General features: G+C 38.2%; 2 protein-coding genes across 8 annotated transcripts in view; both read left to right on the forward strand.

Annotated features, from left to right (window-relative positions):
* LOC147013127 (unconventional myosin-VIIa-like) overlaps positions 1-1,881 on the forward strand; it is a 123,445-nt gene extending 121,564 nt beyond the window's left edge. For all 4 annotated transcript variants that reach the window (XM_085854720.1, XM_085854723.1, XM_085854722.1 and 1 more), the window contains one exon: positions 841-1,881. In XM_085854720.1, coding sequence (XP_085710846.1) covers positions 841-918 — 78 coding nt within the window. In that variant the 3' untranslated portion in view covers positions 919-1,881. The remainder of the gene's footprint in view (positions 1-840) is intronic.
* A 6,738-nt stretch (positions 1,882-8,619) lies between these two features.
* PUM3 (pumilio RNA binding family member 3) overlaps positions 8,620-12,421 on the forward strand; it is a 35,166-nt gene continuing 31,364 nt past the window's right edge. The window contains exons 1-2 of one of the 4 annotated variants that reach the window (XM_085854736.1): positions 8,637-8,655; positions 8,766-8,901. The gene's annotated coding sequence lies outside the window, so the exon portion shown is untranslated. Of the gene's footprint in view, positions 8,902-12,421 lie in introns of all 4 variants that reach the window. The other 3 variants (XM_085854737.1, XM_085854735.1, XM_085854738.1) reach the window with 3 other exon arrangements.

The following is a 12,421-nucleotide window of genomic DNA, read 5'->3' on the forward strand; positions in this document are numbered from 1 at the left end:
GTATATAATGTTGCTACAACCTCCATCGTGTGACCCTTAATCTTCCTGTCAAGTTTGGTTGAGATTGGTTATGTCATGACCAAATGTATCGCGGTCAGACAGACAGGCAGACAGACACCAAATTGTGTATTTTAGTTTGATTAGAAGGGGCGCACTATGAACAATTAACTTTCACCCATTAAAGACTGTGTGAATAAATTATTGAAATATCAGCTGCTTTTTTTGTATCCTTTTCTCACCTATGTTGCAAGTCGAGCGAAAGGCAGTGTTTCATCAGAATTACTGTTTGATAGGGTGATAGATTACTGTTATATTAATGAAATTGAAATGTTGAGAAAAAAAAGTACAATATTGAATTTAGCAAGCGTTTTCTGAATCTAATCAAAATGAGAAGCGGGATTGAATGAGACTCACCATTGTTATGGGTGAAGAAGAAGATAGAGGAAGAGTTTTTGTTTCCATGCAAATTGCAACCGGCCCATCTATCCTCACCTTACCCAACTCTATCATACTGTTTGTAGATTGAGCTTGATTAGTGGTATCCCTTATCGGACAATTGTGGACACATGCAGGCAGGGACAGATAGACGCAGGGACGCCGAGACCGAGCTTGTTTTATATTATACATATTAATTCTGTGACAGCGGTCACCTTACTGAAAATCAACAACAAAACTGTCGTATAATAATCATTTCAAATTATATTTGCAGAATTATGAAAAGTGTAAAAGTTAAGTGTCTCATCCCACATTATGTAATGTAATGTATTGATTCACAGTTATTCCATCATAGTGAGATGTTCATCCATTGATCAGTGTAAACGGATGATTTTACTTTAACAGGGAAGCAAGATGGATGACCTGCTTGATTCATACATCGAGCAGCTGATGGCCACAGTCAATCAGCAGAAACAACTGTAAATGTCCTTCCCTCAATACTGCTCAAACCTTGGATTATCATGTCCATCAACTATCACATCTCCCCCTAAATGTACAAACTTTGTAACAAATGGTGCCGTTAAATGGGTTAAAGTTTGCAACTGCTCAGTGTATTAACTTTTCAAGCAGTAGCCTGATATTTGGTGATTAGAACTATAGTTAATGACTTTATACTTCTTTCTTTATATTTCTTGCTTTATGCTTGTCCTATGTTTGATTAATGTTAAGTGATCGAGACAGAAATAACAGCTGTGATGGACACTGGAAAGAAAATCCAATTTTCATTTTCTGCAATCTCTCATCTATGAGTAAAAGGAGAAGTGTCTGTCTGTCTGTCTGTGTGTCCGTACATCATGCTTTATCCTAAAGAGTTCCTGTTGTAGTAGAATAACAAAAAAGGTCCCACTGGAAAGCTAAAAATCGATTTACTTGGAACAAACATTTGTGTCTGTTTAATCATAAAAAAAATTCCCATTTTAAAAGCCTGTCTATTGGGAATGGAGGAAGAAGAAGCAGGAGCTGGAGCTTTAATGTAGCGGTTCCAATGGTACAACAGCAGGAACCGTTTAGAATAAAGTGTGACAGAAACAGAAGGAGCACACAAAATCATATTTAGTAATACTTCTCGAAGCAATAGAAAAATATATAATAGTACACGGAAGGACAAACAAACAACGACAATGACAGCCACGATGACAGCAGCAACAACTACATGTTATAATATATCCTTTTTCACATTTCACTTCATTTTACATCCTCATTGAGAAAGATAGTTAGGCAATATGTCTGTGAAGTGTAACATGCTATCTTTTGATTAAACCTGTCAGCGAAGCGACAGGTAGGCATGGCTAATACTGATGAAATTCATGTTCACCGAACCCTCAGACAAATTTGTGAAAATGCATCGGAATTGCAAAGAGGAAATAAAAACCACAAAAGACTGTTCTTTTAGCCTTTTCTTTTATTTTACAGAAAAGGTCCTTAATGACGTCCTTAAAAACAGTAAATTTCCTGCTTGGAATGACTTTTAATTTTGTTTGACTGCCAGACAGGCAGACAGAGTTAAAAAGTTATCTTGCTCCCCTCTGCACAAGTGTGATCAGGACAAATTCAGAGCCAAAGTACGCTTCTTCTACACTGCAGGTTCATGTTCCGATTAGTGCTCAAAATATAACATTCGATTGAAATCTTGTCTCTTAGTTGTTTAGCCGGAGTTTGAATGAATCACAAACCAGCTGTAAACTGTTGTGCCGGTGTTTCACAGGGAAGGTGATTCATCAATGCCTGTGCGTTCCTCGAATGGACGTTATGATGGGTGTCCCGTCTACTATCATTAGTTGGTGAATGTTAACAATCCCATGGTTTGCTTCACCAAGAGGCGAGTTATCACCGCCATCTTGGCCAAATTGCAAATTCCTGCCCAAACTTGTGGGAAGGCAATGGCAAACCACCCAGTGTCACCCTTTAAAAAAACAACTTGAAAAATAGTACATGTTACTTCCTTGCTTGATGCTTGGCATTTAAAAGGATAGAGCATGGACAAATAACCATAGATTGGCAATCATGATGGGTTTGCAAGGTGCCTGATGGCCTCCTCCTGCATTCATGTTCTTTGTATGGGAACTTTGTAATCACAGCATTATTTTCATTAGTATTATTATACTTCACTAACATTATCTTGATTTCATTCCCAACCAACCACCCTCGCCCTGATTTCATTCCAGCCAACAAAACAAATACAGAATTCCTCTCCAAACAACCAACCAACCAACCACATTCTGATTCCATCTCCAACCAAACAACTTAGCTTCAATTTCATCCAAGCCAACCAACCTAATCCAGATTTATTTTTGGTATGCAGTGTTGAGGCTCCTAGAAAACCGATAACACAGAAAGGATCAGGATGCAATCAAACAAAAAAGAACATAACAGACCAAATATAAAAGAACAGTAAAAAGGGTTGAGAAACAAAATAGAGGTTATTTTGAAAATAGTCAGAGGGATGTTTACTCTCACAAGCACATGATCAGACAAACCAATATGGCACTTTTTAAATGATGTAGTCCAGCCCAGATTGCTTGGTGCGTATGCGCAGAAACCCCTCGTCTCTAGAAACCCCTAGAAACCGCAGAGACCTAGAAACAGAAACAAAGTATTTGATTTCTGCCTACATGTTTGGCCAGTAGAGAATATCACGTGCTTGTCTGTAGCATGCATCTCCTCCGAGGTGACTGGAGTGGATTCACACCAACATCTCTGGGTGCAGGGACTTTGGTATAATAACTCTCTGACCTTTGAACAGCACGTTCTCCAAAGCCAGTAATCTCTAACAGCAAGAGATGTCTCCTCTCTCTGGTCAGGCCATCTTGCCAAGACAAAGGTTTTAATGCTTGCAGGTATATCTCTCTCTTTCTCCTCTATATTCTCTCTCTCTCTCTCTCTGTGTCTGTGTCTCTCTCTCTCTCTCTCTCTCTCTCTCTCTCTCTCTCTCTCTCTCTCTCTCTCTCTCTCTCTCTCTCTCTCTCTCTCTCTCTCTCTCTCGTAATCTGCCCAATTGATCTGCTCCACCTCATAGTGCTCCTGCGCTGTCAAAACTCGTCCCGGTCATACAAGTAATGGTGGAAGTGTTGAGAAGCAAACACTATATGCTCAGGCATTCTTTTTCGATTTGTGCGTAGTTTTGCTCCGTCAGCAATAGTTCCCTTTGTGTTCAGCCTTTCTGGCTGCTGGTTGCAACATCGGTTAGGGGTGCGGCTATACCGCTGATGCAGTGCCCCAATTACCAGTACACTGGTGCTCATTTCACCGACCTCAGAAGGATGACAGGCTGAGTCAACCCCACCTGGTGTTAATTCAGCAGACAACGGTGCTCGAACTTAGGACCCTAGGATCACAAGGCACCACTCTGACTGCTAAGCCAACACCAGGCTGTCAGCGTTGGTGTCCTTCAAATGCAGCTGGTTGGCCCTTTAGCACGAAGCAGCACCCCAGTCCATTTTGGCTTGAGTCACTTTGTTTGGTGACTGGCTTTGAGACGTCATCGTACCTTAGTACAGGCACGGTGGTGACCGGGCCCTTTATTTCCTGCACAGCACCATGGTATCCCGGTAGCCAATGCCATAAGACATCCTTGTCCAGCGGTCTCCTCAAGGGCTCACAAACCTCAGAGAGGCGTGCCATGAATTTGTCTAGGTCGGTCGAAGCCGATGAAACGTTGGACTGCCTTCATGTCTGCTGGGTGTGTCATTTCCACTTCTGACACCATGTTTCAGATGATTATAATGAAGGACACTGAACCAGTGTCAATTCAAGTAAGCCATGTTTTACGTCCTAGCAACCTCTGGTCCGAGGTGACTGCCGAGGTATATATGTTCACCAAATTCTCATGCCATAGTCATCCTCGAGGTGGTGTGATTAAACAAACGAACACCTGTAACAGCCATGTCGAGGTGTATAGAGCAGCTTAATAGGTCCTTCTGAGGCATGGCTATCTAATTACAAAATAAAATAGATGGGGAGCACTCGGTAGAGTGCAAAACCTCCGCCGCCAATACTGCTGGGTCGCTTAAGTGAACCTGATATCCTATTCATTGTAGATCAAAACGGATCAGACTCGACTGAACCACGATTGAATAAACTAAATGAGATTGACGTGCATGTAGAAATGCAAAAAAATAAAATCGAAATTTTTTTTGAAAAAAAAGGTGCAAAATTTGTTTTTTTTTTCTCTAACAAATTTTTGGGGGGTTGAAAATCACTTAAAACATGTAGAAATGCAAAAAAAAAAAAATCAAATATTTTTCAAATAAAATCGAAATTTTTTTGAAAAAAAGTTGAAAAATTTTGTTTTTTTTCTCTAACAAATTTTTTTTTGGGGTTGGAAATCACTTAAAACGTGTAGAAATGCAAAAACAAAATTTCAAATACTTTTTCAAAATGGCCGCCATAGCGGCCAAGTCCAAAATCTAATGGCATGATCCTTGGACCATACCGAATCCCCCCCACCAAGTTTCGTCGAAATCCATCCAGGAGTTTTTCCGTAATACTGTACTGTTCACAAACAAACAAACAAACAACAATAAACCAATGTCACCTGCAGGGTGACCTGTATCTTGCCAAAAGGCGACCACGTGTGACTTCTTTAAGGTCACACTGAGGTGAACAGAGCTGCTATCCACCAGGAGCGACTCCTTGAGGAATATCTGCCTACGAGAGATTCCGATGAGAATCGTTCTACAGAGTAACCATGAAAATATGCTTTTGCCTCATAACGTCACCAAATGACGTCATAAAGTCTCAAGCTTGAGACGTATCTGGAAAGCACTCATCGAGGTGTTCAATTTGAGGTACTACACGATATGGTTCCTAAAACTTGAAAATTTGACCTTGGGGTCAAATACGTTTGACCTGAGGCGCTAACCATGAAGGTCAAGGCCAATCGCCACCAAAACTTAATCAGCTGAGCGCCAGACCATGAACTATATTCCCATGTAGTTTGTAGATGATCCAATCAAAATTACTCAAAAAATAAGGGTTTTGTCGACTCCCCTGATTTCGACAAAGTGACCTTGACCTTTGACCTTGACCTTCAAAATTTTATGCGCTGAAAGGGACCTCTATAGGCCTCTGATATGCGAAGTTACAAAAATTTCCAATGATAACTGTGCTCTGCAGAGTGATTTATACGTGATTACAGACCAAAAAAAAACAAAACATATGAAGGTCAAGGCCAATCGCCACCAAAAATTAATCAGCTGAGCACCAGACCATGAACTATATTCCCATGAAGTTTGAAGACGATCCGATCAAAATTACTCAAAAAAATAAGGGTTTCGTCGACTCCCCTGATTTGCGCCAAAGTGACCTTGACCTTTGACCTTGACCTTCAAAATTTTGTGCACTGAAAGGGAGCTCTATAGGCCTCTGATATGCGAAGTTACAAAAATTTCCGATGATAACTGTGCTCTGCAGAATTTTTTATACGTGATTACAAACAAACAAACAAACAAAAAAAAAAACAAAAAAAAAAACATACAACCTGTCTAACATATCTTGCAAAACTTTGTTTTGGCAACATAATAAACCAATATCACCTGCAGGGTGACCCGTATCTTGCCAAAAGGTCACCACGTGTGACTTCTTTAAGGTCACACTGAGGTGAACAGAGCTGCTATCCACCAGGAGCGACTCCTTGAGGAATATCTGCCTACGAGAGATTCAGATGAGAATCGTTCTACAGAGTAACCATGAAAAATATGCGTTTGCCTCATAACGTCACCAAATGACGTCATAATATCTCAAGCTTGACATGTCTTGAAAGCACTCATCGAGGTGTTCAATTTGAGGTACTACACGATATGGTTCCTAAAACTTGAAAATTTGACCTTGGGGTCAAATATGTTTGACCTCAGGCACTAACCATGAAGGTCAAGGCCAATCGCCACCAAAAATTAATCAGCTGAGCGCCAGACCATATACTACATTCCCATAAAGTTTGGAGACGATTCTATTAAAATTACTCAAAAAATAAGGGTTTCGTCGACTCCCCTGATTTGCGACAAAGTGACCTTGACCTTTGACCTTGAAAATTTTATGCGCTGAAAGGGACCTCTATAGTCCTCTGATATGCGAAGTTATAAAAATTTCCAATGATAACTGTGCTCTGCAGAATTTTTTCTTCGTGATTACAGACAAAAAAATTAAATAAATATAAAAAAACATATGAAGGTCAAGGCCAATCGCCACCAAAAATTAATCAGCTGAGCGCCAGACCATGAACTATATTCCCATGAAGTTTGAAGACGATCCGATCAAAATTACTCAAAAAATAAGGGTTTCATTGACTCCCCTGATTTGCGACAGTGACCTTGACCTTTGACCTTGACCTTCAAAATTTTGTGCACTGAAAGGGACCTCTATAGGCCTCTGATATGCGAAGTTACAAAAATTTCCAATGATAACTGTGCTCTGCAGAATTTTTTATACGTGATTACAGACAAACAAACAAACAAACAAAAAACATACAAGCTGACTAACATATCTTGCAAAAACTTAGTTTTGGCAAGATAACAAACAGACAGACAGGGGTGAAAACAGTAACCTCCGTCCATCTTCGATGGCAGAGGTTAATAACTAAAATATTGAAAACCTTGCACCAAACCATATAATTAGTTAGCACTGATAATATTAACAATAACTAGTGCGTGCCCGTACGTGCATGGTCGTACGTGCAAAAAAAAAAATGAAAAAAAGAATTGTGACGTAATTCGTGATGTCAAAGCACCGTGTCCTGTCATTGGTTTGGTAAATAAATGGCCATAACTTGTGAACCACTTGTCTGATAAAATATGAAACCTTGAAAAGGCACATACTGAGGTCTCCCCAATATACCTGGCAAGTTTCAATTACATCGAACCAGTGGCTGTCGAGAAACAGCGGTCACAGACACACAGACACACAGACACTGCTGGAATTATAGATAGACAAGTACGTGCCTGTACGTGCAAAAAAAACAACTTTCAAACCGCGTGCCAGAAACAACCACACAGGCCATTCCTTCGCTCTCGCGTGCCCGTACGTGCGTGGCTGTACGTGCAAAAAATAAAAAAAAATAAATTGTGATGTCAATCGTGACGTTATAGCACCGTGTCATGTCAATGGTTTGGTAAATAAATGGCCATAACTTGGGAACCACTTATCCGATTAATATCAAACCTTGAAAAGGCACATCCTCAGGGCCCCAGCAATATACCTGGCAAGTTTCAATTAGATCGGACCAGTGGCTGTCGAGAAACAGCGGTCACAGACACAGACACACACACACACACACACACACACACACACACACACACACACACACACACACACACACACACACACACACACACACACACACACACACACAGACACACACACACACACACACACACCCACACAGTCACACACACACACACACGCGCGCGCACATCGAGATTGCTGGAATTATAGATAGATGATAATAATAATAATAATAGTAGAACAGAGCTATCATATTGGCAACAATAAGAACGAACTTATCCTCACGCCATGCACGTGTTGGCATGGTGATTGGTGAAAGGCAAGCTGGAATGTTGCAGCAGCACAGCAGGGGGTTATAACCTGTATGTATATATATATATATATATATATATATATATATATATATATATATATATATATATATATATATATATATATACATACATTAATATATATATATATGTATATATATATATATATATATATATATATATATATATATATATATATATATATATATATATATATATATATATATATATATATATACATACATACAGTATTATATATATTGACATTTCAGTAAAACACACACATACACAACCTCGATCGCTTGCATCGTTCGTTACGTGTATATCAGCCTCTGTATAAACTGTTTCTTTAGTTAGTTATAGTTCCGTCGAAAATCGCTTCTTTGATGTTGTTAACGAACGAAGAGCATCATAATTATTTATGGGCGGTGTATAGCAGGGATTTTTTTTTTCTGTACAATATGTTGTTGTTGTTGTTTTTGCCATTATTTTTACTTCAATGAAAGTTATATTAAATTATTCTAAGACGATGAAGTGACTTGCTCTGTATAAATAATAAACGATCCCAATTTCAGGATAATCCCAGTCGCGCCTCTTTTTTTTCACGGGGTTTGCTCACGTGATTCCTGTGGTTGGTGCACGTGCTGAGTGTTCTCGTTTTCTTGTGGGTTGTGGTTCTGTTTTATAGTTAATAATTATTTATATCGTTTTAGTTATCGTTGTGTCTACGTTCTCACACAGGTTAATAACATCCTCATTATCGGACGAGTAACATTGTCCCATTAGAGAATCGCGGAAACTTGGACTTGCACTGTACGTTTCGTGCTCCCAGTAACGCACGAAGCGACGTGACGACGTCCTGTAAACGACCAAGCATGTGAGAATGGATATTTTCGTGATTTTATTATTATTACCTGTACCAGGTGCACTTCGACAGTGATTTTACCTCATGTGTATCCTCATTCCATTAGATTTGTACCTGTTAGGACTTTGAGACGCAGTTGATGTCGCGATGAATAGAACGTGTCGTGTTTTGTTTGTCATTCTGTATTTAACTTTTCTTTGTTACTGTTTTGATACAAGTGATGGGAATTATAAAACGGTTAGTAAGTGGTTTCTTCGCTGCAATAATGCATTCACTGGTTTGTGCTTTCAATCGTTTGTGACACGTACAAATCAACCCTGAAAGTGACGAAAAAGGGATCTATCCTATCATCATCATCATCATCCATCCAAAATCATCATCAAAAAACATCATCAACATCATCATCATCATCATCATCAAAAACATCATCATCATCATCCATCCAAAAACATCATCATCAAAAACATCATCATCATCATCCATCCAAAAACATCATCATCAAAAACATCATCATCATCATCCATCCAAAAACATCATCATCATCATCATCATCATCCATCCAAAAACATCATCATCCTCATCATCATCATCCATCCAAAAACGTCATCATCCTCATCATCATCATCCATCCAAAAACATCATCATCCTCATCATCATCATCCATCCAAAAACATCATCATCCTCATCATCATCATCCATCCAAAAACGTCATCATCCTCATCATCATCATCCATCCAAAAACATCATCATCCTCATCATCATCATCCATCCAAAAACATCATCATCCTCATCATCATCATCCATCCAAAAACATCATCATCCTCATCATCATCATCCATCCAAAAACATCATCATCCTCATCATCATCATCATCCAAAAACGTCATCATCCTCATCATCATCATCCATCCAAAAACATCATCATCATCATCATCATCATTCATCCAAAAACATCATCATCATCATCATCCATCCAAAAACATCATCATCATCATCATCCATCCAAAAACATCATCATCATCATCATCCATCCAAAAACATCATCATCATCATCATCATCATCATCATCATCATCATCATCATCATCATCATCATCCATCCAAAAACATCATCATCATCATCATCATCATCCATCCAAAAACATCATCATCATCATCATCATCATCCATCCAAAAACATCATCATCATCATCATCATCATCATCCATCCAAAAACATCATCATCATCATCATCATCATCCATCCAAAAACATCATCATCATCATCATCATCATCATCATCCATCCAAAAACATCATCATCATCATCATCATCATCATCCATCCAAAAACATCATCATCATCATCATCATCATCATCATCATCCATCCAAAAACATCATCATCATCATCATCATCATCATCATCATCCATCCAAAAACATCATCATCATCATCATCATCATCCATCCAAAAACATCATCATCATCATCATCATCATCATCATCCATCCAAAAACATCATCATCATCATCATCATCATCATCCATCCAAAAACATCATCATCATCATCATCATCATCATCCATCCAAAAACATCATCATCATCATCATCATCATCCATCCAAAAACATCATCATCATCATCATCATCATCATCCATCCAAAAACATCATCATCATCATCATCATCATCATCATCCATCCAAAAACATCATCATCATCATCATCATCATCATCATCCATCCAAAAACATCATCATCATCATCATCATCATCATCATCATCATCATCATCCATCCAAAAACATCATCATCATCATCATCATCATCATCATCATCATCATCCATCCAAAAACATCATCATCATCATCATCATCATCATCCATCCAAAAACATCATCATCATCATCATCATCATCATCCATCCAAAAACATCATCATCATCATCATCATCATCCATCCAAAAACATCATCATCATCATCATCATCCATCCAAAAACATCATCATCATCATCATCATCATCCATCCAAAAACATCATCATCATCATCATCATCATCCATCCAAAAACATCATCATCATCATCATCATCATCCATCCAAAAACATCATCATCATCATCATCATCATCCATCCAAAAACATCATCATCATCATCATCATCATCCATCCAAAAACATCATCATCATCATCATCCATCCAAAAACATCATCATCATCATCATCATCATCATCATCCATCCAAAAACATCATCATCATCATCATCATCATCATCATCATCATCCATCCAAAAACATCATCATCATCATCATCATCATCATCATCATCATCATCCATCCAAAAACATCATCATCATCATCATCATCATCATCCATCCAAAAACATCATCATCATCATCATCATCATCCATCCAAAAACATCATCATCATCATCATCATCATCCATCCAAAAACATCATCATCATCATCATCATCATCCATCCAAAAACATCATCATCATCATCATCATCATCCATCCAAAAACATCATCATCATCATCATCATCATCCATCCAAAAACATCATCATCATCATCATCATCATCCATCCAAAAACATCATCATCATCATCATCATCATCCATCCAAAAACATCATCATCATCATCATCATCATCCATCCAAAAACATCATCATCATCATCATCATCATCATCATCCATCCAAAAACATCATCATCATCATCATCATCATCATCATCCATCCAAAAACATCATCATCATCATCATCATCATCATCATCATCATCATCATCCATCCAAAAACATCATCATCATCATCATCATCATCCATCCAAAAACATCATCATCATCATCATCATCATCATCCATCCAAAAACATCATCATCATCATCATCATCATCATCCATCCAAAAACATCATCATCATCATCATCATCATCATCATCCATCCAAAAACATCATCATCATCATCATCATCATCATCCATCCAAAAACATCATCATCATCATCATCATCATCATCATCATCATCCATCCAAAAACATCATCATCATCATCATCATCATCATCATCCATCCAAAAACATCATCATCATCATCATCATCATCATCATCCATCCAAAAACATCATCATCATCATCATCATCATCATCATCCATCCAAAAACATCATCATCATCATCATCATCATCATCATCATCCATCCAAAAACATCATCATCATCATCATCATCATCATCATCATCCATCCAAAAACATCATCATCATCATCATCATCATCATCCATCCAAAAACATCATCATCATCATCATCATCATCATCCATCCAAAAACATCATCATCATCATCATCATCCATCCAAAAACATCATCATCATCATCATCATCCATCCAAAAACATCATCATCATCATCATCCATCCAAAAACATCATCATCATCATCATCATCCATCCAAAAACATCATCATCATCATCATCATCATCATCCATCCAAAAACATCATCATCATCCTCATCATCATCATCCATCCAAAAACATCATCATCCTCATCATCATCATCCATCCAAAAACATCATCAT

The sequence above is a fragment of the Eptatretus burgeri genome, chromosome 14 (genome assembly GCF_056783735.1).
Source record: "Eptatretus burgeri isolate ZD-2024b chromosome 14, Ebu_testis_v1, whole genome shotgun sequence".
Classification (NCBI taxonomy): Eukaryota; Metazoa; Chordata; class Myxini; order Myxiniformes; family Myxinidae; genus Eptatretus; species Eptatretus burgeri.